Source organism: Pinus tabuliformis, chromosome 9, assembly GCF_031772625.1.
Source record: "Pinus tabuliformis cultivar Carrire ecotype Pingquan chromosome 9, CPIR1, whole genome shotgun sequence".
Taxonomy (NCBI): Eukaryota; Viridiplantae; Streptophyta; class Pinopsida; order Pinales; family Pinaceae; genus Pinus; species Pinus tabuliformis.
In genome coordinates, this window is record NC_142307.1 from 651,333,162 (window position 1) to 651,359,009 (window position 25,848).

The window sequence follows — 25,848 nt, forward strand, 5'->3', positions numbered from 1 at the left end:
TTATTTAATTTACCTCAAATTAATTAACTTAAGGAAATGTCATATTAATACATGTCAGATTGGAAATGTGGTATTGATAAGCCATGGTACTAGCACATGATATTGTAGGAAGAGCTATTTACAATTTAAGAGTATCCACGGGAAGTGGGATTGGATATACACGGCTAAAAATATTGTTATATTGTTATATACCCTTATATTAATTGCTTTTATAATAATAATAAAGTTATAATTCAAATAATTGTTATGATTTTTTTAATATGGACAATGTCACATATATAATGGGTTTACAATTTTGATCATTATGACACTTTTATTGCTAAAGGTATTTATCAAATGTTCGACTAGGTATGACTGCGCTGATTATAATAAAAACAATAAATCATTTTATAGTAAAAATTAGTTTAAATATAGTATATTTTAATTTAATTTTGCAACAAACTTTTTAATTAAATTGAAAATGAAAAAGTGTCAAAACTACATTTTAAATAAATCTCAAGTCAGACAAATATTAAAAATAATACTAGCATCAATCTATTAGTCATTGATGATTAAATTAAAATTCAGGAATTCCTATTACAACGTATACACACCTATCAATATAGTAAAATTAATAAAGCATAAATATGTTTTCACAAATTCCATTACATGTATTTTAAGTTTGTAAATAATGTTTTTCCATATTCGATTTTTAATCACTAATATTTATATTAATGTGCATAAATATATATTTTTAATAATTTTTTTTTTAATATTTAATGTTTTCATTTTCTTTTTGCTTTGTCTAATAGATGCTAAGTTATATCTGGAGGCCTTTTGTTGAACTCCAATGTGATGTTGCGTCCAATTTGAAGAACTTTCACTCATATTTTTAGTCTATGAAATATTTTTCTATTAAAATTATATAAAACATGAATACCTTCTCATTTCTCCCTTTATGAATGGAATATAAAGGTACAATAGAAAGTATAATAAAACCACAACGCATATATTAATGTTTCTCTAACTTCATTATTTAGTAAAAGCAACATTTAATGAATGTGAAATATGGGGGACACCATCCATGTGATTTGGAATAGAATGATATTGCAATATAAAAATAATTTTTTTATATGGTTAATGATAATTTAATAAAAATATTTTAGGAAACACATTAAAATATATTTAAATCTAAGAAAGTACACATAAATTTAATGGGAAAGGTAAACATTTTTGAATTTTTACTAATAGGGAGATAGATATTCAAGAATAGACATAGTATAATATAGGTAACTCCTATATTACCACCTATTGAAACTTTTATACAAAAATGGTCATATTTGTGGCATATAGTTACAAAGACAGATTCCTTAGTTCTTATTGTGATAAAAAAAAATTCCATGAAATTGAGATAAAATTGAACATGCATAAACAGATATAATGAAATAAAATAAGAATCCAATTTTTCATTTACTAAATTGTAATATGATACATCCATGCGTCATAAATTTCCTTTCATCATTTCAAATACGAAATATCATGAAAAGTGCACACCCTTAGATTTGAAAATTTCCATTAATACAATCTCATAGAGTCTCACAACATGTGAAATTTCAATGAGCTTCAGCATTATTCTTTATTTTTGTTCTCCATATGTTAGTGTTATTAAAAAATATCTCACTTTCTTCTTAATTTATACTCACTTAATTATTTTATATATCATCCATGTTATAATTTAATGCTTATGTTCAATAGTTTCTTCACATTTGTCCAAAAGATGGATATTTGTTACCTTCAAGGATTTATAATCTTCTTGACTTTGGAGCAATGGTTGTCCTAATAAGAGCTCTTATACTATCCTTCACTATTCTCTTTAGTTTCTGTCCACATAGTCATGCCCCTTCCCCTTCAAGGGTTATTAAATAACCTAATGAATGAGAACTCCCAACCTTTCTTGTCTTACACATTACTACTTCAAGCATTAAATAAGATAATTTAGTACCCTACCAAACATATGTGTGACTCGCATTTTCTTCTTTGTACGTATCTAAATTGATACATAATTGTTTCAAATTATTTAATTATCGTCCTTTTCCTCCTATTATTGATAGGATAACTAGCTCTAAAGATAAATATTTTAGCATATTTAAGTCCCTTAATGATACCTTTCTTCCTAGTTATCCCACCTATCATAAGGTAAACCCTTCATCTTTATTCCAAGTTATAGATTCTCCAATGAAGATAGATATGAAGGAGGACCTTACAATTCTCTCTACACACCATCATTGCTTTTACAACGTCCACTTCTTTCTCCACTAGATCCTTCTCTTTATCCTGATACCACATGAGTGATCACCAGGAAATATTTTTCACAGATTCATAAGTTCTTATTTTGCAAATTCATTCCTCACTGCAAGCCCTTGTAGTGTCATATTGAAACTATATTACATTTTAGAAATTTCTACACTTACAAATTCATTTTGTTGGAGTAATTTCTCCCTTAGAGAATTCCATGTGGTCATTCATGGGTTAGAGCTACATTCCATGACGACTAAATTTTGAATCAACACCTTGTTAAATCCTTTTTACCAAATCTTTATTTACCCGCTACACATATTCATTCCAACTGCACAATATCATTTATGAATTAATTCCAATATTCAATGAGTCTTTGATAATCACATAAGCCCAAATATGGTTTTCAACTTACCATAGTTTCCATCTAACTAATATATAAGTTTTTTCCTTTTTTCTCCCTACACTCTACCAAACCAATTTGAACAAGTTTTTTACTTGCTTATATTGTGTATCCAAAATATTCCTCTTTTTTGTAGTCATTATGATCCCCTTCAAGCCTAACCCGTTTAATTTCATCCCCTACAGTGCCAACTTATTCAAACTAAGGATCCACTCATAATCCACTCATATATATAAATAAAGAGAGAAGAAACTATGTAAAGCTTTTTCTGTAAGGAAAAGGAAACCAAAAAGGAAAATAGACATGAATGATCACTCTTCCATCATCCCCCTCCATCTCTTCCCACTCCTCGATCATCCCCTTCGCCTCGTCCTCCTTTCTCGCTTCCCCATTCTCCCTGTCCTCCTCCCCTGCCTCCTCTCACTCCCAATCTTCACACTCTTCCACCTCCTCCCCTAACCCCCTCCATTGCCCTTGCCTCCTCCTCCCCCCACTCTGCCTTTTCCTCCTCGCCCCTACCGCACCTCTGCTTTCATGTCTCGCCTCACCTCCTCTCCCTACTCATCCCCCTTGACCCCCTCTTCCTCCCTCTCCTCCCCCTCTCGCTCCCTCTCTTCCCCCTCTGCCTCCTCCCTGGCCACCACCTCGTCCTTCCCCTCCTTCCCTCCTCAACCTCCTCCACTTACTCCTCAGCCTATGCCTATTTCTCCTCATCCACGCCATCCCCTCCTCCTCCTAATAAAAACATAAAATGAAAAATTAATTACATATAATCTCATCCTCTTTATTTATAGTACTTACAGATTTTTATATGTAAATATTTTATATGTTTTGATTTCAGATCATTACATATGCTATTGGAGCTAGATTCAAACACTTAGAACCTATAGAACCTTCAGATTAACTATTGATGTTATTAGTTTTATTTTAATAAGATTAATTTCCTTGATAAATTAATTTGATTAATTGTTATCTCCTAAAAGAAAGCAATATAAAATGAATCATGAAAAGAGGAAAAGAAGAAGAATATTTAATATTAATGATTTAACTAAAATCACATGAATCAATTATATAGTCACCATTAATTTCCGTGGTCACAAATAAAATTCATACCCAATTATAAGAATTTTAATCTTACATCACTATAAATAACCTATATTGATTTTTACAATAATGACCAATGTGAAATCAAAGATCAAATAATTTTAATTTTAAATCTTAAAAATAAAACAAATTAAATGATCTGGAATAGCTTTCCTATTATCTTTTATAGAAAACAACACAAACAAAACAACACTATAGAGAGTAAGTTGTGTTTTTTGTTTGAAAGATAAAATTCAAATACTAAGTCAACTAATTTCTTTTTTTTAGTGATAAGAAATAGAGTAAATAAATTTAAATTTAAATTTTAGCGTGATAATCACAATTAACAAACTTAAGCCTAATGCTGGCTTGGCTGCATTGGGTATGACAAATCATGCCTATGCAATGTATTCTTCAGCCATGCCTGTGACCGTGGTAGTAAAAGCAAGCCAGGGAATTTTTTGTATTTTCATTTTCGAAGTGTTTCCTCTGATGCATTTCAATGTTTGTGTGGCTGTGACTCTATGTTAGTTTTTTTTTTTGTTTCCTCCATATTTTTAAGTAGGTCTTTAAAATATAGTAAAGTTCAACAACGCATCAGTTAAAAAAATAAAAAATATGTCATATCATAATTATTAAAATTAAAAGAAAATGCACACTCATACAAAATCAAATACAAATATCTATATATACCAAAATTAACATACACCAAAAAAAATTGTGAAAAAATAATAATTGCAAATACATATAATAGAAAAAGAAAAAAAAACTTTGAACTATTTGTTTAAAAGCACCCATATATATTCATTTAAAGATTCTCTACTTCATGTATCTGAAAAACGATTGATCGACCACCAGGAGCGGATCACAGTTCACCACATTCTCTATAACAAAGAATCCTCAGATGCTTTTCATGAAATTCTCTCCACATGAGTGCAAAATACTCGCTGTAATCTTGGCGCATGGTGCATAACTTTTCTGTTCCTCTCCTTTTGGAGATCAACTATTAATATTAGAAGATTACGTGAGAAGAAGAGAGGGCCGTTATATTTCTTTATTTCTGTCTTAACGCATTATATATAATTAATTTATAAAAAAAAATTAAAATTAAAAATAATAAGTTTTTCAATTTAAAGTTATATTTTACTCATTTTCGATACTAAATTAAATTTAATGTGTTTTTAATTAATAAAGGAAAGTGATTTTTTCAAGTCTTATTTCTAGTTAATTTTAACTATATTCAGTAAATATTTTTAAAAGTTTGAGCTTAAGTTTTTTAATATGTAAAATTGGAGGTTTTAAGGGAAATGAATCTGGCTCGAAATTGAATCCCCAAATTCCATGTAAAATGTCATTTCATCAATAAGTTAAACTTTGCCTTAATTTAATGTAATTTGCAACTGGAAGTAAAGATGAAGTCAAACTTAATATGTAAATTTACAATGTAAATATGTTCCTTTTAATTCATGTATTGCTGAGTTATGCATTTGTAACATCAAATTATCCTGTATTGCTAATTTATGCATTTGTAACATCAAATTACATTGTAATGACTCCAGATTTATGTAAATTTGAAAGTTTACTGTGGTAAAAGACTAATACAGTTGTTGTTATGTTTTAAACAAAACTGTGGCAAACTATTTTTGATTAAGTAATTTAAATATTTTCTTTGGAATTGCTGGCAGCCTCTAAGAGGTGAATCTTAAAGAAAATGATCAGTTGTGATAACTGATGGAACTACCCTCCAAAACAGGAAAAGTCCTGACTGAGGGGATTCTATGCTGTGAGGACAGACAGAGGAAAAAAGTTAATCTTTCTCCAAGAAAAGGAAAAGGAAAAAAGAGGAAGAGGGTTAACTCTGGTTAGGACCAGATAACCTGGCACAAGGAGTGCACAAACCCTGTTGAGGGTTGGAGGCCTGCAGGATGGCTCGGGGGGAGAATTCCGTCTGAGGGATGGATCTCATGGCTGGGTGGAGAGCGAAATTAAAGTTCAGGTGACTTATTTGTTTGAACAAAACCATTCCTGACAGTGGTAATCAGGTACGGTTCCAAACTGGTAGTCCCTAATAAGAAAAGTAATGTGCATGAAAGTTACAGTAAGTTAAATAGGAAAATACTGTTTATTTCCTGAATATTGTAGCAATGAATAACATAACGTACAATTGGGAAACTTTAAAAAAAAAAGACTGACAGTTAACGGACCCGGTCCGAGTTAGTACCCAGATAGAGTAAACGGTAAGGAAATATCGAAACAAGGATTGTATATGGGTACAAAGTAGTCTTACCCAGGACTGGTTACTGGGTAACAGTCCCGACCTAACCCTATTAGCCAAGGGGTTATTAATCAAAACTAACAGACACTGGAACAATTAAACAATAGTAAATCCTTTAACCTGTAGTCTGGGGTGAATGCCGTGGAACGGCATTCGAATGAGGGTTTATACCTCTGTGATAAAAGAAGACACCGACTGTAGTCGGAAGTAATCTCGCGACAGAGTGAAGATGAGACGGTAGATAACCTAGGTTATTAATAAACCGTATATGTCCAACAAATAACTCTGCGCAGAGAGCGTTGGTGAATGGAGGAATAAAGAACCATACATTTCATTAAGAGTTGCTACCGAGTCTCAGTGCTTGCGTCATAAACCCAAAACAAATCTGTGTTACAGAGTTATATCTGAGTACAGACATAATATATTCCAAGTTCTGTGTAATATAGTGACAAGAATAATAACAGATATGAATAACCAAAGGTTCGATGTCTTATAGCAACAGAAGATGACTGTGGAAGCACATATCCAGAATTAATGCATGCAAGCAGAATGGAATACATTTATATCAAACCCGAGACGGGAGCATGTAGCTGGAAATGAATCATAGCCTTTTTAATTTAAAAAAAAAACCTGTGCATGCGAGCAAAAATGAAATATAACGCTGTTAAGACAGAGAACCTGTACATGCAATCTGTAACGGCAGATAACCATAATAATCAAAGAAACTCCGCGAAAGAACAGAAATCATGTATGAAGAGTAGCCCTTTCCACAAGAAAAAAGGGGTTATCTGTTTAGCAATAATCATTCGCCAAAGATATATTAAATCGACCGGTGAATAAGAGTATTTAGAAATACAGAGATTATGACAAGGATTATTATTATAGCTTGACAATGCCGAGGCGAATGCCGTTCGGGGATAGATAGAACCTGGACAAAAATTTAAACCCTAAGTCTCTGTTCATGAGAAATGGACATTCAAACGAAAAACAACTCAATACATTAACGAAAAGCCCTGAGGGCTGAAGAGTTCATGACAACACCGAACGGTGAAATATTAACATAAACATATCAATACATTTGTATAAGGGAACAAGCCCAATATATTCATGACTATATCTGCGCGTGAAGGCCAGATCTGAAATCATGCAACCACATTAATTAATCCAAGTCTGCCGCTAGGCGGTTCTGTATTACAAACGAAAAGAAAACATGTCGGGTATAATAAACCCAGAACCGCTCTGCAATCAAAAACGTTTAAACCGGACAGCACAGTCATAACCTATCTATGCAATGAGATAACTGCAAGGGTTCTCCACGGAGAATACCCGGTAGCGAAATGAGAAGACCATAGTGAAAACAGAGATCTGCAACAGACCATGCAGGGTAATTCATAACTGTAACCTTGAACCATACCAAGAAAATAGGCTTCAACTGCCGAGATTCATACCTGGTGTCGCTGGAGGATTGTTTGCAGTCACCATGGGATCCGGCCGAAGCATAGCAAGAGCGGCTGTATAAAAACTTGACAGGGGAAACGTAAAGACTGTAACTAATAACCCAGTGATAACCAAGCCGTTAAACAAATACAAGACTAAGAGAAACATCGTTAATACCTGCGAGGTTTGTTTGTGAGCGGAATACAGCTCTGGAGCATAGCAGGTTGCAGTAATGAGTTTGTTGGAAGTGAGCTCGAGGAGAAACATTGAACCAGCCCGCAAAGGCTGCAGACATCAAATGACTTTAACACGGTGAATGGACGCTTAAATATCACCGATAAACCTTGAAAGATCTCCAGCCCTCCGATCTCCGGAAGAGATCCGGGCCGTTGAAGTATGGCGGGAGTCGCTGGCGGGGAGATCAAAATTGGCATTACCAAGGAGTCACATGGCTGGAGAAACCAGGCCATGCCACCTGTCCCGGAAGGACGGACCGTCGTAAAGGCAAGTATGATCTGTCACCGGATGAGTACTGCGGCGGGACCATAAAAGCCCACGCCCATTAATACAGTGCCGTTGAATATCTTTGGTAGATGTGGAGTATGAACAGTGCTTAAATCAAACCATAATGCTAATAGGTGTGATGCCGCGTGGTGAATACAACATAGAACCATAGCATAGAACTCAAACCAACGATATACGTGGATATGGGTTCACAAAACTTTAATTAATGCGTGCCAAATGTTTATTGTTTTATATATTCCAATTTAACGCATGCCAATGATACATAGGCTTATGAAATACCTGTAATTTATAGTTATAAAGTGTAAGTGCGCATATAAGACAGGATCATAATATGGTGAACCTTAAGCTAAAAGGGTTGACATGTATATATTTTGTAAAAAAATTTATGTATATGTAAAGTAGGTGTGACAAATTGGTATCAGAGCCCAGTTTCAACACTGTGGCCTGAAGTAGAACATATTCAGTATGCAGAAGGGCACACCAAGCAAACTTATGCAAGCTAACAATGTACTTAACTGTGTTCTGTTTATCTGTAATGAAATACAGAATTGCAACAGTTAGCAGTTAAACTAGAGAGGAGACAAAATGCAAGGACCCGGCAGTGACCCTCAAGAGAATGCAGGGCTGTGGGTGCAATTGGGTGCAGAATCATGGAGTACTAACCTCGCAATCCTGGAAACTGTCCAGGAACTGAAGAATGAGATGGCGCGGTTGCGAGAAGACAACACACGATTAACAGTCGAACAAGAAAAGATTCTGAAGAGCCTGTCGGACAGGCAGAACCCATCCCTGTCAAACCCCAGTGCAGAACAGCAGAGGGTGATAGAAGAACAAGACTATCAAATGGAACCAGAAAATTCTGAAGACAAGGAAGATCACTCTGATAATGCACCTCAGCAGCAAACTTCAAAGCGTCATAAAATGGAACTGCAGGGAGAATTCCAAAAGATTAAACCTCCACATTTTGATGGTGAACAGGAGGAAGCTGCAGAAGCCTGGTTGATCAATATGAATAAGTATTTTCAGCTGTATGAGTATGACCACAATCTGAAGGCAAGGTTGGCAATCTTCCAGTTACAAGGTAAGGCAACCTTGTGGTGGGAGGAAATCAAGATTGTCAAGGGGGTCAGTGAACGATTCATTACATGGGAAAAGTTCCAGAAATATTTTAAAGAAAGGTACCTGACTGAGCGCTTCTATGATGAAAAGGCAAGGGAATTTCACGACTTAAGACTGGGACAGCAGACCATGGACGAGTTCATTAACCGTTTTACCTCGATGCTACGTTATGTACCTTACATCAAGGAGGAGAAAGCCAAGGTCCAAAGGTTTGTGAGCAGTTTACCTTCATATATAAGGGAAAGGATTGAATTTGACAATCCTAGAACCATGGATGAGGCCATCCGTAAAGCGAGAATCTGCTACCAGCAGAGTAAACAGAAGGGGGACACTTCAAGCAAAAGATGGAATGAGAAAAGAAGTGGTCGGATGATTGGAAGCAGCAAAGGAAGTCGCAGCAGTGGGAACAAAGGTGCTGGTAAAGGACTAAACAGCAGATCTGTTGCAAGGAATGCGCCCCGGTCCAGACCAATGAGCGAATCCAAGGCAAATGGGCAGTCTGTTAGACCAGAAGGTGAGGGGTTGACCAGACCGCCAGTGTAATGCTGGGGTTGTGGGGGACCTCAGTATGTTAAGAACTGCCCACAGAGAAAGGGGACAGACCAGATATCCCAGATTCATGAGGCATCGACTGTTGGGGACGTGGCACGTAGTGTACCCAGAATCAATGCAGCGTTAGAAGACCGCCAAGCGGAGTATCAGCCATCTATGGTTGAATTCGAAGGTAAAATCTCAAACCTTTCCATAGCTTTTCTTATAGACCCAGGGGCTACTTTAAGTTATATTAGTCCGAAAATAGTAGATCAGTGTAAACTGCAAGCTGAAAAGTTCAAGAATCCGTGGCTGGTCCAACTAGCTACAGGAGCCAAGAGACGAGTCTTGTCCAAAGTAAACAACTGCTCCTTAGCCATAGCTGGACAGTCAATAGTGGCGGATTTGAATGTTTTGCCATTGGGTTCCTATGATATCTTGATTAGGATGGACTGGCTAGAGAAACACTGGTCCTTAGTGAACTGCAAGACCAAGACCATCTATTATAAGGATGACCTGGGAGATCAGCAGGAATTGCAAGGGATCAGACACCCTGTGCAGATCCGACCCATTACAGCAACTCAGCTAGCTAAGTGCATCAAGAAGAAATGTCAAATCTACGCTATTCAGGTGGGATATGCAAATCAAAAAGACAAAACTGCTATGCTGGGTAGCATTCCGATAGTACAGGAGTTTGCAGATGTTTTTCCCGAGGAAGTGCCGGGATCACCGCCGAAAAGGGATGTGGATTTCACTATTGAGCTGATCCCAGGGGCAGCACCTGTATCACGGGCACCCTACCGTATGAGTGTACCAGAACTAACAGAATTAAAGATGCAACTGCAGGAACTGTTAGATAAAAATTACATTCGTCCCAGCGTGTCACCCTGGGGAGCCCCAGTGCTGTTCGTCAAAAAGAAAGATGGAACCTTTCGGATGTGCATTGATTATCGCCAGCTGAATAAGCTTACAATCAAAAACAAATATCCTTTGCGTAGGATCGATGAGCTTTTTGATCAGGTGAAGGGAGCAACGGTATTTTCTAAAATTGATCTGCGATCTGGTTACCATCAGATCAGAATAAAAGAGGAAGATATCGCTAAGACCGCTTTCAGGACGCGGTATGGGCATTATGAATTCGTGGTGCTACCTTTTGGGCTGACCAATGCACCTGCTACCTTCATGTGTTTGATGAACAGTGTGTTTCATCGATTTTTAGACAAATTTGTGCTGATATTCATAGATGACATTCTGATTTACAGCAGATCGAGAAAGGAACATGAGGAACACCTTAGATTGGTGTTGCAAACTTTGCGGGAACATCAATTATATGCAAAGTTTAGTAAATGTGATTTTTACAAGGAGGAGATACAATATTTGGGCCATGTGATCACCAAGGAAGGAATCGCAGTGGACCCCGAGAAGATCAGAACTATAATGGAGTGGCCTATACCAAAGGACGTGGCAGATATTAGGTCCTTTATGGGGTTAGCAGGTTATTATAGAAGATTTGTCGAAGGCTTTTCGAGGGTAGCATACCCTATCACCTCTTTGCAAAAGAAGGGAAAAGCATTCAAGTGGACCTCAGAGTGCCAGAAGAGCTTTTAACAGCTCAAGCACTTACTCACTACCGCACCTGTATTAAGTATAGTTGATCCTAATAAGGATTACGTGGTTTGCACGGATGCAAGTAAAGAAGGTGTGGGAGGGGTGCTGATGCAAGAAGGAAGAGTCATTGCTTATGAATCTAGGAAGCTGAAAGAGCATGAGCAGAAATACTCTGCTTACGACTTGGAGCTGGCTGCTGTCATTCATGCCCTGAAAATGTGGCGGCACTACCTTTTGGGCAGAAAATTTCTGTTACTAACAGACCATCATAGCCTAACAAACTATTTCAGTCAACCAACTTTAAACACAAGGCAAGCTCGTTGGGCTGACTTCTTAAGTGGATTCGACTTTGAAATTAAGCATTTAAAAGGGAAGGAGAACCGAGTGGCTGATGCATTAAGCCGAAAGGTACAATGCTTGTGCAAAATTTCAGTTAGTGAATGGCAGAATACTTTATTGGAAAGGATAAAAACAGCAGCTGAATGCAATGCTGTGTACCAGCAAATTAAACAGCGGATACAACAACTTCCTGGTAAAGAAGCACAACAGGGGCATGAGCTGGATGATGCCGGAATGCTGTATTTTAACAAGAAGCTGTATGTACCCAATGAGGATAGTGTTAAGAAGCTGATTCTGGATGAATTTCATACCAGCCATTATACCGGGCATCCGAGCTACCAGAAAATGGTCACCGCCCTTCGAAAAGAATACTTCTGGCCAAAAATGAAGAAGGAGATAGCTGAGTATCTAGCACGATGTCTAGAGTGTCAGCAGATTAAGGCAGAACATTTGCATCCAGCGGGGCTGTTACAACCCCTACCCATTCCGGAATGGAAATGGGAGACTATCTCCATGGATTTCATAACTGGACTGCCTAAAACAAAGAAAAATAATGATTCCATTATGGTAGTAGTGGATAAGCTGAGTAAGGCAGCACACTTCATACCTATGCAATCGACATATAAGGCTGTGCAAATTGCTCATATTTTCATGCAAAATGTTTTCAAATTGCATGGACTTCCGAAGGTGATTATCTCCGATCGGGATGTCAAGTTTACATCAACCTTTTAGAGGACATTGTTTGCAGAACTGGCAACCCAGCTTAACCTTAGCACAACTTATCATCCCCAGACAGATGGCCAAACTGAACGAGTAAATCAGGTTGTGGAGGACATGCTGAGAGCCTGCGTTATGATGAAGCCAACCCAATGGGAGGACTATCTCCACCTGGTCGAATTCGCCTATAACAATGGGTATCACTCCTCAACCCGGATGAGTCCTTTTGAGGTTATGTACGGGCGGAAGTGCCGCACACCCGCAAGCTGGGGTGGACCAGAGGACAAGTTGCGAATAGGTCCTGATATGCTCAAAGAGATGGAGGATACGGTAAAGAGGGTGCGTGCCAACTTAAAAGCCGCTCATGATAGACAGAAAAGTTTCACTGATCGAAAGAGAAGATTCAAGGAATTCCAAGTTGGGGATCATGTATTTGTAAGAATCCAACCAAGAAGGAGTACCTTGCAGTGGAGCGGATGTGCCAAATTAGCACCTCGCTACTTTGGACCTTTTCAGATCTTGGCAAAAGTGGGGCCGGTAGCTTACCAAATTGCTATACCAAGCCATATTAGGATTCACAATGTGTTTCACGTATCAGTATTAAAGCAATACGTTTACGATCCTAAACATGTGATTCAATGGCAAAATGTTCGGGTAAGGATTAATTTGGTCACTATAGATAAGCATTGTTTCTAAGCTGAAAAATAATTAAATTTATTGCTGATTGCAGGTCGAGCCGGAAGGCGAGGTTCTGGTCGAACCACTGACCATTCTAGACCGGAGAGAAGTGCAGCTGCGGAAACGGGTTATTTCCCAAGCTAAAGTGCAGTGGCAACACTATGGACCAGAAGAGGCCACTTGAAACACTAATACATTTGTTGTTATGTTTTAAACAAAACTGTGGCAAACTATTTTTGATTAAGTAATTTAAATATTTTCTTTGGAATTGCTGGCAGCCTCTAAGAGGTGAATCTTAAAGAAAATGATCAGTTGTGATAACTGATGGAACTACCCTCCAAAACAGGAAAAGTCCTGACTGAGGGGATTCTGTGCTGTGAGGACAGACAGAGGAAAAAAGTTAATCTTTCTCCAAGAAAAGGAAAAGGAAGAAAGAGGAAGAGGCTTAAGTCTGGTTAGGACCAGATAACCTGGCACAAGGAGTGCACAAACCCTGTTGAGGGCTGGAGGCCTGCAGGATGGCTCGGGGGGAGAATTCCGTCTAAGGGATGGATCTCATGGCTGGGTGGAGAGCGAAATTAACGTTCAGGTGACTTATTTGTTTGAACAAAACCATTCCTGACAGTGGTAATCAGGTACGGTTCCAAACTGGTAGTCCCTGATAAGAAAAGTAATGTGCATGAAAGTTACAGTAAGTTAAATAGGAAAAGACTGTTTATTTCCTGAATATTGTAGCAATGAATAGCATAACGTACAATTGGGAAACTTTAAAAAAAAAGACTGTCAGTTAACGGACCCGGTCCGAGTTAGTACCCAGATAGAGTAAACGGTAAGGAAATATCGAAACAAGGATTGTATATGGGTACAAAGTAGTCTTACCCAGGACTGGTTACTGGGTAACAGTCCCGACCTAACCCTATTAGCCAAGGGGTTATTAATCAAAACTAACAGACACTGGAACAATTAAACAATAGTAAATCCTTTAACCTGTAGTCTGGTGTGAATGCCGTGGAACGACATTCGAATGAGGGTTTATACCTCTGTGATAAAAGAAGACACCGACTGTAGTCGGAAGTAATCTCGCGACAGAGTGAAGATGAGCCGGTAGATAACCTAGGTTATTAATAAACCGTATATGTCCAACAAATAACTCTGCGCAGAGAACGTTGGTGAATGGAGGAATAAAGAACCATACATTTCATTAAGAGTTGCTACCGAGTCTCAGTGCTTGCGTCATAAACCCAAAACAAATCTGTGTTACAGAGTTATATCTGAGTACAGACAGAATATATTCCAAGTTATGTGTAATATAGTGACAAGAATAATAACAAATATGAATAACCAAAGGTTCGATGTCTTATAGCAACAGAAGATGACTGTGGAAGCACATATCCAGAATTAATGCATGCAAGCAAAATGGAATACATTTATATCAAACCCGAGACGGGAGCATGTAGCTGGAAATGAATCATAGCCTTTTTAATTTAAAAAAAAAACCTGTGCATGCGAGCAAAAATGAAATATAATGCTGTTAAGACAGAGAACCTGTACATGCAATCTGTAACGGCAGATAACCATAATAATCAAAGAAACTGCGCGAAAGAACAGAAATCATGTATGAAGAGTAGCCATTTCCACAAGAAAAAAGGGGTTATCTGTTTAGAAATAATCATTCACCAAAGATATATTAAATCGACCGGTGAATAAGAGTATTTAGAAATACAGAGATTATGACAAGGATTATTATTATAGCTTGACAATGCCGAGGCAAATGCCGTTCGGGGATAGATAGAACCTGGACAAAAAATTAAACCCTAAGTCTCTGTTCATGAGAAATGGACATTCAAATGAAAAACAACTCAATACATTAACGAAAAGCCCTGAGGGCTGAAGAGTTCATGACAACACCGAACGGTGAAATATTAACATAAACATATCAATACATTTGTATAAGGGAACAAGCCCAATATATTCATGACTATATCAGCGCGTGAAGGCCAGATCTGAAATCATGCAACCACATTAATTAATCCAAGTCTGCCGCTAGGCGGTTCTGTATTACAAACGAAAAGAAAACATGTCGGGTATAGTAAACCCAGAACCGCTCTGCAATCAAAATGTTTAAACCGGACAGCACAGTCATAACCTATCTATGCAATGAGATAACTGCAAGGGTTCTCCATGGAGAATACCCGGTAGCGAAATGAGAAGACCATAGTGAAAACAGAGATCTGCAACAGACCATGCAGGGTAATTCATAACTGTAACCTTGAACCATACCAAGAAAATAGGCTTCAACTGCCGAGATTCATACCTGGTGTCGCTGGAGGATTGTTTGCAGAGCAAGTCACCATGGGATCCGGCCGAAGCATAGCAAGAGCGGCTGTATAAAAACTTGACAGGGGAAACGTAAAGACTGTAACTAATAACCCAGTGATAACCAAGCCGTTAAACAAATACAAGACTAAGAGAAACATCGTTAATACCTGCGAGGTTTGTTTGTGAGCGGAATACAGCTCTGGAGCATAGCAGGTTGCAGTAATGAGTTTGTTGGAAGTGAGCTCGAGGAGAAACATTGAACCAGCCCGCAAAGGCCGCAGACATCAAATGACTTTAACACGGTGAATGGACGCTTAAATATCACCGATAAACCTTGAAAGATCTCCAGCCCTCCGATCTCCGGAAGAGATCCGGGCCGTTGAAGTATGGCGGGAGTTGCTGGCGGGGAGATCAAAATTGGCATTACCAAGGAGTCACATGGCTGGAGAAACCAGGCCATGCCACCTGTTCCGGAAGGACGAACCGTCGTAAAGGCAAGTATGATCTGTCACCGGATGAGTACTGCGGCGGGACCATAAAAGCCCACGCCCATTAATACAGTGCCGTTGAATATCTTTGGTAGATGTCGAGTATGAACAGTGCTTAAATCAAACCATAATGCTAATAGGTGTGATGCCGCGTGGTGAATACAACATAGAACCATAGCATAGAACTCAAACCAACGATATACGTGGATATGGGTTCACAAAACTTTAATTAATGCGTGCCAAATGTTTATTGTTTTATATATTCCAATTTAACGCATGCCAATGATACATAGGCTTATGAAATACCTGTAATTTATAGTTATAAAGTGTAAGTGCGCATATAAGACAGGATCATAATATGGTGAACCTTAAGCTAAAAGGGTTGACATGTATATATTTTGTAAAAAAATTTATGTATATGTAAAGTAGGTGTGACATACATATTTACATCTTAATGCATTTAACATTTTTGATTATAAGGTTTACATATTTTGAAAACAAATTTGATGGAGAATTACCAATTTTCTTCTTTAATCATATAAGGAGTGAGATAATATATCTTATTTTGTCGTGATCTAAAAAAATATAATATATATTTTTTTGTTAGAATAGTTCATGTGGTTTTAAATAATTTTTTAGTTTTTTCTTCTAATTTTAGATATATTTTGTGGTGGCTTATTTGGTTTTTTGATACAATATTTAATGAACTAAAGTTTATTAAAAAAATTATCTTATAATTTGAGAATGGAAATTCATAATTAAAAGAATCCATTCTTTAGAGGAAACTAGTCTCCAAACTTTCATCTTTGTATTTTCCAAACAACAATAATTTTTTCTAGAGCATTATGCTAATTATAATATTTTTCCTTTTCACTGGTACCACATATCATGTCCTCAACACATAAATCTCTGCACAATACTCTCATACGAGATCATAAGAATTTTTACCATTTTACCAAACTCTTTTTAATAATAAAAAATGGATTGAAAATTCTCCCATTTAGGCCATTGCTTCTCTCTTTTGTGACCCCACTCTACATTTTATTTCTCCCTATGTGGAAATTATGTAAAAGCTATACTTCTCAACTACTCTAATCTATAGGGAATCTCCACAATACTTTCAATGTAATTGACAACTACAACTTATTGCATTTCTAGTAGGTTATCCCATTATAACTTCTTACATAACATCTATAACTCATTTCATATAATGTAATAGGAAACAATGCAATTTAGTTGGCTTAAGAAAACATAATTTCCATTTAAACAACATCAAAAAATTCTCATTTCCACTTTTTCTTTTCATCTCTAGTTACAAAATATATGGAAATACCTTAGTTTGCATTGTTAGGAGATAGACACAAGGCCCATATATAAATGCTAAGAGTTTAGTTTAAGCTAAAATACACTTCTATATGATTACTTCTTAAAATTTAACCCAAGAATGATTTTATTGTCCCTTAAAACCAATTTTGATTGTTTTGTCCTTTCATGACCACAATAACTTGTAGACATGATAATAATAAGAAGGCATTTGATATTATTTCTAGCTCTCATATTTGAATTCAATTGTCATGTGCATTAAGGAAAACTTTTTCACGACTCTTAATCACCTAGTTGTTGCTTATGGTGATAAAATTGAGTTTTTATGTATTTCATTAAGGAGCCTAAATCATCTAATTATTTCTTACCATGGTAAAATCACTTCATCTATGTTTGAGACTATTATCATGGAACTTCCACCGCTTATCAAGTGTGTGCCCATTCAAAATTTAAATTGAATAGTGCTTGTTCTTAGGCAGGACATAATGTAGCAGGAATATTTTGTTACCTCCAGGACTATTTTGTTACCACCTACCTCGGTTCTTTTGCTTTGTTAATGGGGATGGTATACATATTAACATAGATGTATTTATAACATGTATTCATTTAGGTTTTAATAGTATTAGATTTACTATTAAGTTTGATATGTATTTTTTAATTTGAAAACCACAAGTTTTTTATATGAAATTATATATTCACCCATTTCAAATGTAACTGGTAACTCAAATTTAAGATGATTTCAAACTTAGTTTTCTTCTCAAAATAGCATGCACAATCTACTTTGTATGGTTTGAAGTGTAGAAATAATTTTGATTGTTTTTTGCTTCTTGTTTTGGCCTTTTTTTCGTAATTTTAGATATATTTTCTTAATGTTTTTTTAATTTTTATACAATATTGAACAACTAAAAGTTTATCCTAGTGGACGAGAAGGAAAATTCATCGTTAAAACAATATATTCCTTCTGAAGAAACTATTCTCCAAGCTTGAATCCTTGTACTTTCCAAACAACTATAATTTATTCTAGAGCAGCATATTATTTAAAAGATTACTCATTTTGAGAATAATCTTGTATTTATACATAAAGTGATGGTGCAATAAAAATCCCAAAGGTTACATTGTATTTACCCATTGGTTGATTTCTCCAAGCTTGAATCCTTGTACTTTCCAAACAACTATAATTTATTCTAGAGCAGCATATTATTTAAAAGATTACTCATTTTGAGAATAATCTTGTATTTATACATAAAGTGATGGTGCACTAAAAATCCCAAAGGTTACATTGTCTTTACCCATTGGTTGATGTTGTATTTCACATCAGTACCATATAACAAGAAACAACTCAACACGACTATACACACCCATTAATAATAACTTTTATCAGTTTTGTTTTAGCTAGTGCAAACATATAAATTAAATTACTAGTATACAAATGAATCCATGATAAGCATCAAAACACTCACCCCATTATACATCTCACATCTAGCACATAAAAATGAATAATAAAAGTTAACTAAATTATAAATTTATTTTAAATTATTATTATTAATTATAAAAATAATTAATATATAAGTTAAATATATATACATTTTAAAAATATGTGACAATATTTCAGATTCATCCCCACTTTACCATGGAAATTCTTAACTCAAGTAAGTAGATCTTACAATACTATGGGCCAATACCATGTATCTTAACCCCTAATATGTGAATATTTCTATGACTTTTCTAGCATATTCCATGGAGGTTAAATCTCTACAATTCACCTAATAGTTATTAATAATGATGAGAATCCTATTCTCAAATAAACAAGTCTATCGACATAATAAGAAAAATGTACAACTTAATCATTTATGTGACGACTTCTTCCCTTTATGACATAGATCTCCTCTTTATGACCTAGATCTTAATGCATTTAATAGAATTACACTTTAAGTTTTAAATTTTTTTAATTGAAAATCATAAAATTTTTAATTCTAAGTTATATTTTACCCATTTTCAATACTAAAGTAAATTTAATGTGTTTTCTCATTATTAGAGGAAAATGACTCTTGGAGGCATTGTTTCTATTTAATTTTAATCTAAATTCGGTAAAGATTTTTAAAAGAGTGAGTTTAAGCTACTTCATATGTAGAATCCAGTGCAATATGGGTTTTCATGCAATTGAATCCATTTATAAATTCAAAAACATATAAAAAAAAAACATAATCTTGCTTGAAATTGAATCCCCAAATTCTGGAGAAAATGACTTTTCATCTATAAGTTGAACTCTACACTAATTTAATGTGATTTGCAACTAGAGGTCAATATTTATTTGTAAATTTACATTGTAAATGTGTTCCTTTTAATTCTTTTATTGCTAGCTTTTGTATTTATAACATCTTAAAGAAATTAAAGCCACTCCATATATAGATTTATTGTATATGTACATTTTACCGTATATAATTTTTTTTATTATAAGGTTTTACATATTTTGAATTTTTTTTCTAATGGAGAATTATCATTTTTCTTTTTAATCATGTAAGGAGTGAGATAATATAACTTATTTTATTATTAGATCTAATTGTTTAAAATTTTTAATATAAATTTTCTTTTGAGTAATAGAAACATTTTCAGAAGAAATCACATCAGAAGAATTTGGTCGACATGTTTCGAACCAAACTGTGTGGTTTATCATCAGGACAAAGTGAAGAATTAGATCACTGTAAGTTAAATAGGGAGGTGGGCCTTAAGCATCAAAAAGGAAACGACTATAAAAACGTCTATATTTGACTAGGTTAGGAAGACTAGAGAAAGAATATTAATTTGAGAAACCACTTTTAATTAATTTAAAATATTTAAGTTACTTTGATTTGAATCTTTGTTTTTATTATACCTTTTGACAACTAAGTTAGTTTTCAATTTAGTCCCCTGCTTCTCACTCTCCCCCTTCCCATTTCCCACTCTCTTACCCTCCCGCTCTCACTACCCCTCCTACCCTCCAATTTTGTCCCCGCCTCTTTCTATCTCCCTCCTCCTCCCCCTCTCCCCCTCTCCCACTCCCCCCTCTCTCTCTATCTATCCCTCCCTCTCTCTCCCTCCCCCTCTCCCCCTCTCCTTCTCTCTCTATGCCTCTCCCTCTCCCTCTCCCTCTCCTTCTCTCTACCCCACCCGCTCTCACTCCCCCTCTCCCTCTCCACCTCTCTTTCACTTCATCCATCCCCCCTTCCCCCTTCTCTCTCTCTCTCTCTCTCTATCTCTCTCTCTCTCTTCTCCCTCCCTCCACCTCATTCTCTCCCTCTCTCTCCCCCTCTCCATCTCACTTTCTCTCTCTCTCACTCACTCATTCACTCTCCCCCCTCTCTTCTCTCCCCCTCTCCCTCTCTCTCTCTATATCTCTCTCACTCCCTCTCTCTCTGTCACTCTCACTCACTCCCTCTATCTCACTCTTCCCCTCTCCCTCTCCCCCCCTCTCCTCCCTCTCACTCTCTCCCTTCATCTCCCTCCATCTCACACTCCCCCTCCCCCTCTCTCGCCATATCCCCTTCCCCCACTCCCGCCCGCTCCCCCTCACCATATCTCCCTGCCAATCCTTCACAGCCACCAACCCCTCTTTGTATCTCTCACACTCTTTATCAGTCTCTCTCTCCTCCTCTCCCTGCCTTCCGCCCAACTCTCCCTCCCTCTCCCTCTCTGCCCTCCCCCTATCCCACTCTCTTCCCATCCCCCACGCCCTCCCATCTCCCTCTCTCTCTTCCCCCCATCTCGCTCTCTCCCCCCACGCTCTCTCTCTCACTCTATCTCCCTTACCAGCTCCTACCCCCCACTTCCTTCGTCTCTCACCCACACTACCTCCCCATCACTTCTTTCTTCATCTACCTCCCTCCCTCTCTCTCTCCTACTCTCCCTCTCGCTACATCTCTCCCTCCCTCTCTCTACCTCCCTCTTTCTTATTCTCTCTCTCTCACTCCCTCTCTCTCTCCCTCTCTCTACCTCCCTCTCCTCCCCACTATGATTCTCCTGCCCTCTCTCCATCTCCCTCTCCCCCTCCCCTTCTCCTGCCTCCTCTTCATCTCCCTCCCTTTTGTGCTCTCTCTCTCTCTCTCCGTCCTCCCTATCCCTCTCTCTCCCTCCCTCTTTTTGTCTCCCTCTACCGCTCTCCCGCTACCTTCCCCTCACCCTCCCCCTCTCCTGCTCCCTCTCTCTCTCTCTCTCCCTTGACCCTCTCTCGGTCTCTCCCTCTCCCACTCCCCTTCTCTCCCCCACCTATCTCTCTCTTTCCCCCCCTCTCTCCCCCTCTGCCGCACCATCTCCCCTCCCTCTACACTTGCCACACCCCCCTCTCTCCCCCTTATCTGTGTCTCACTCCCTCCCTCTCCACTTTCCATCGCCCCCCTCTCTCACCCTTATCTCTGTCTCACTCCCTCCCTCTCCCACCCCTTCTACCTCTTCCTCTCTTCTTTCTCCCTCTCCCTTCATTCCTCTATCTCCCTCTCTCCCTTTCCCTCTCGCTCCCTCCTTCTCTCCCCCCCTCCCCCTCGGTCTCTCTCTCTCTCTCTCTGCCCCTCTCTCTCTCCTACCTCCCTCCTCTTTGCCACTATCTCCATCCCTCCCCCTCCCCTTCCACTCCCATGTCCCTCTCTCTCCTCTCTCTCTCTCTCTCTCTCTCTCTCTCTCTCCCCCACCCTCCCAATATCTTCCCCATCTCCATCCTCCCGATCTCTCTCCCCCTCTCCCTCTCTTCCTCCCTCACTCTCTCCCTCTCCATGTCATCCTATCCCACTCTCTCCCCCTCCCACTACCTCTTCCCCTCTCCCTCTCACCATCTCTCCCCCTAGCTACCTCTCTCTCTTTCCCTCTCCCTACCCCTCTCCCCCACTCCCTCTCGTTATCCTACTCTCTCCGCACATATCTCTCTCTTTCTCTTCTCCACTCACTCTCCCTATTCTCCTCTCTTCCATGCCTATCTCTCTCTCTCTTCCTCTCTATATGCCCCACTCCCTCTCCCTATCCTCCTCTCTCCACACTCTCTCTCTCTCTCTCTTCCCCCCCCTCTACCTTCTCCCTCCCTCTCTCTCCCCCTCTCCCTCCTCCTCTCTTCTTTATATCTCTCCATATCTCTCTGTCTCTCTCTGTCTCCCTCTCCCTCCTTCTCTCTCTCTCTCTCTCTCTCTCTCTCTCTCAAACTATCTTCCTCCCTCATCCTCTCCCTCTAGCCCTCACCCTCTCTTGCCATCTCTTGCTCTCCATCCCCCTCAACTACTCTCTCGCTCTCTTTCCCTCTCCCTCTCCCATTGTCTTCCTCTCTCTCCCTTTCCCCCAACCCTTCTCTTGCTCTATCCTCCTCTCCATCCCCCTATTCCCCTCTCTCCCTCTCTCACTCCCCTCCCGCTCCTTCTCCCTCTCTCCCCTCACATCTATCTCTTTCTTTTCCCCTCTCCCTCCATCTCTCCCACTCTCCCTCTCCCTACCTTCCTCTCTCCCTCAACAACATCACCCTCCTCCCCCGTCTCTATGTTGCCACCCCCTCTCTCTCTCATCCCCTCGCCCTCTATCCCGCCCCTTTGCTGTCCCCCTCTCGCTCCCTCTGCCTCTATATCCCTCTCTTTCACTGCCCCCCACCCTCTACCCTCTCTCTCTCTCTCTCTCTCCTGCCCCACTTTCATTATCTCTCTCGCTTTGAATATCACCATGACATCATCAAAAAAGCTAAAGCATGCCATTTAACAAACAAAAACATAATCATCATCATCATTATCATATCATTTACCAAATACAATCCACGTCATGTAGCAGAAGAAACAATTTATCAATTAGAAATCAATTCTCAGCATATTATCTAAGAAACACAATTATTGTATCACTTAACAAAAAATAAAATAAATAATACTAAAATATATACACATTAAAAGTGCACAAAATTAGCAACATGATATTATGTTTCAATGCAATCATATTATCTAATTATCAAAAGAACAACCATCATATCACATAAAGAAACAAAAATTACTTTCATTTAAAAAACACATGAAATACACCAACATATACATATCATTTTAAATAAAAAACAATGTCTATACATAAATATCAATGTCATCTTATCTAAAAAAATATATCATATTATAAAAAAATACAATTTACCGGTACCTTAAAAAAAAATTAAGCATCTTTTCACATTTAAATAAACGAACACATCCATTTCACATATCTCATAAAAATAAAAAAAAATCTACTCATGAATAAATTATTTTCTATCATCCAATTTCCAAAAAATAAATAATTACATATAACAAAATAGTACAAAAATATGCTTTGACATTATAAATAATAAATTGTAAATCAAAACATACAATTTACAAAAATATTTTTATATAATTTCAAATCAATAAATAATTATACAAATGTAAATATAATTACACAATTCAAATACACTAGTTAATTAAGTAAAAACTCATTCACTAGTAACCATATAAATATAAATGATACAATCAAATACCATAGAATATAGAACAACAACTTTAATTTAATTATATTAGTTTTATTTGTTATATATTTAATAATTTAATATAAATATTTATTGAATAAATTAAATATTTAAAATAAGAAAATCAAATATTAAAAAACAAAAAAATAAAAAAAATGTTTATATAAATATTTAAAATACTTATATGTAAGAAAATAACTTAAAATAAGTAAATTGAGGTTGACAGATAAATAAGTGGAGTAAAAAAAGAAATCTACCTTATGGATGATGATAGTGAGAAGCAACTACGTCTTAACAAGTTGACACAGATAGGGAAGATATATGTAGGAGTCTAAAAACTTCTAAAGATGGTAAAAGGATTCAGAATAGAAGTGTTAGAAGAGCTCAAAAACAACTTAAAAGGTGAAATAGGGAATGATATACGGTTGAAGCTTCACCAGACTTTGAGAGACCGACATTCAGACAAAGAACTATAGTTTTACGATGAAGAACATTGCTAATAAACAGAACAGAGAAAAAAGTTTGAAAACAAAGCAAGAAGAAATAAATAAAACTAGAATTAAGAGGAATTAATGGGATTGACCAAAAAGAGCAAAAATATATTAATGAGAAAATATATATTAATGAGATCGAAGAGAGAAAAATGAGATTAATGAAATGGAGGGAGGAAGGGAGGAAGAGAATTAAGATGGGAGTAATAACAAAGTATAAAGATTTAAAAACATTAACATTAAGCTAGGTATGTTGTGAAAGAGGAGATGCAGTGGACATCAAGGACAATAAAATTAAAAATTCTATTTTAATCTAGTGTACCAAAACCAAAAAATAAATCATAAATATGAATATGAATATACAATAAATACCTGTGATTGCGGTATCAAATATCATCCATTCATCCCTTTTCGCTGATCCTCTTGGTCAAATTCAGATACGCTCCTTTTTTTATCCAAAGCTAAGGTACGGACATATAGACGAAACAGAAAGAGCTACAGGAACGACAAGCATAGAGTCATAGTCAGGTAGACAAGACATCGACATCTACAACATGAAGCAAATACAATGAAATTGCAAATGATGAAACAACTATGCTCTTCATTCATCTTATTTCTCTTCTCCATCAAAAGCACCGCAGAGACAATATCGACAGAAACAAAACAGAGACAATATAGGCAGAAACAACAGAGACAATGCTCTTCATTTCTCTTATTGCTCTTCTCTATCAAAAACACTACACAGACAATATCGATAGAAACAACACACAGACAATATAGAAAAAAACAACAAAGACAATATAGACAGAAATAAAAGAACTAACAGAGAGTCACAGCCACACAAACATTGACATACACAAGAAAATAAAAAATGAAATACAAAAAGTTCCTTCGACTGCTACCGCTACCGCCATCTCTGGCAGGCCTGGCTGAAGAATATAGTGCATAGGCATGATTCTCAAGGCCAATTCTAGAAGCAGAACTTTATTCAGCTGTAGCTCCTCTCCAGAATTAGGAAATTCCATTAAATTTTGCTGTTGTTGTTTCCTAGCTGCGGCATGATCATGTGAACTCTGGAATAAGCTGGCATTGCCGAGGCTATACTTTGTGGACTAAGCGCTGCAGAGCTGTACTGAAGGAGATCCACATGACCAGCCTCCAGTTCCTTCTGTAGCTGTTGCACCTAACTCTGCAGCACGGAGATCGATCCAACGCACCCATAAACGGGATCTTTCAAACGAGCTTCGGCTTCATATGCTCGAGAATTCACCGCGTGCCACTTTGATTGCTCCGAAGATCTTGTGAATGTTGGCAAATTTTTGAGGTTCTTGCGGAGGAAAATAATGCGGAAATACACACTATGAAGTACACTTTCTTCTTAGGAATTTGAAGGCAGCGCATGGTGATTTCGACGAATTCGAAGCCATGTCTGCCATGGAAGATAAACCATCATGGTTTACAATGGTGGAAAAGAACTAGAAATTTTCTTGATATAACCAGAGAACGCACCTTTTCTTGATATAGAATTTTTTTAAATTCCCAACGGGGCACACTTAGGTGCAAGATCGAAATCGTCCAGGTAAGTACCCGAATTGGTTTATTTGAGTGCACACGAAACTGAGAAAATCTTGGTTTATTTGAGTGCCACACGGTGGCCGTTGATGACGAATTTTGCATTCAAAGTACCAAACCCTGGTGGTGATCTTGGCTCAATTTTTGAGTGGAAATTGGCCGGAACCCTAACTTGTGCTCAACAAAGTATTATATCAATAGTTACC

The 25,848-nt window shown here is 37.4% G+C and overlaps 1 protein-coding gene and 1 long non-coding RNA gene across 4 annotated transcripts; both read right to left on the minus strand.

Annotated features, from left to right (window-relative positions):
- Positions 1-6,851: 6,851 nt before the first annotated feature.
- Positions 6,852-7,914, minus strand: LOC149150342 (uncharacterized). Of its 3 annotated transcripts, none has more exons than XM_089441538.1 (4): positions 7,650-7,914; positions 7,484-7,546; positions 7,362-7,400; positions 6,852-7,171 (listed from the first exon to the last, which is right to left on the minus strand). In XM_089441538.1, the coding sequence occupies exons 1-4, from the start codon at positions 7,904-7,906 to the stop codon at positions 7,147-7,149; spliced, it is 384 nt and encodes a 127-aa protein (XP_089297664.1). In that variant the 5' UTR covers positions 7,907-7,914; the 3' UTR covers positions 6,852-7,146. The 3 variants fall into 3 exon arrangements, with proteins under 3 accessions (XP_089297664.1, XP_089297662.1, XP_089297663.1); XM_089441536.1 differs by having other exon boundaries at positions 7,484-7,557; XM_089441537.1 differs by having other exon boundaries at positions 6,852-7,400.
- Positions 7,915-14,837: 6,923 nt separating this feature from the next.
- LOC149150343 (uncharacterized) lies at positions 14,838-15,593 on the minus strand. The gene is made up of 4 exons (XR_016263491.1): positions 15,476-15,593; positions 15,304-15,372; positions 15,182-15,220; positions 14,838-14,992 (listed from the first exon to the last, which is right to left on the minus strand). It is a non-coding gene; the product is annotated as an uncharacterized LOC149150343 (long non-coding RNA).
- Between the last annotated feature and the right edge of the window lie 10,255 nt (positions 15,594-25,848).

What these genes read in the sequence shown, in the direction of transcription:
- LOC149150342 (XM_089441536.1), bottom strand. Translation starts at nt 7,906, where the DNA reads ATGCCAATTTTGATCTCCCCGCCAGCGACTCCCGCCATACTTCAACGG. An exon ending in CAATCCTCCAGCGACACCAG is followed by an intron (nt 7,401 to 7,483) that starts GTATGAATCTCG and finishes GGTCTGTTGCAG; the next exon opens with ATCTCTGTTTTCACTATGGT. An exon ending in TCTTCTCATTTCGCTACCGG is followed by an intron (nt 7,172 to 7,361) that starts GTATTCTCCGTG and finishes GCATGATTTCAG; the next exon opens with ATCTGGCCTTCACGCGCAGA.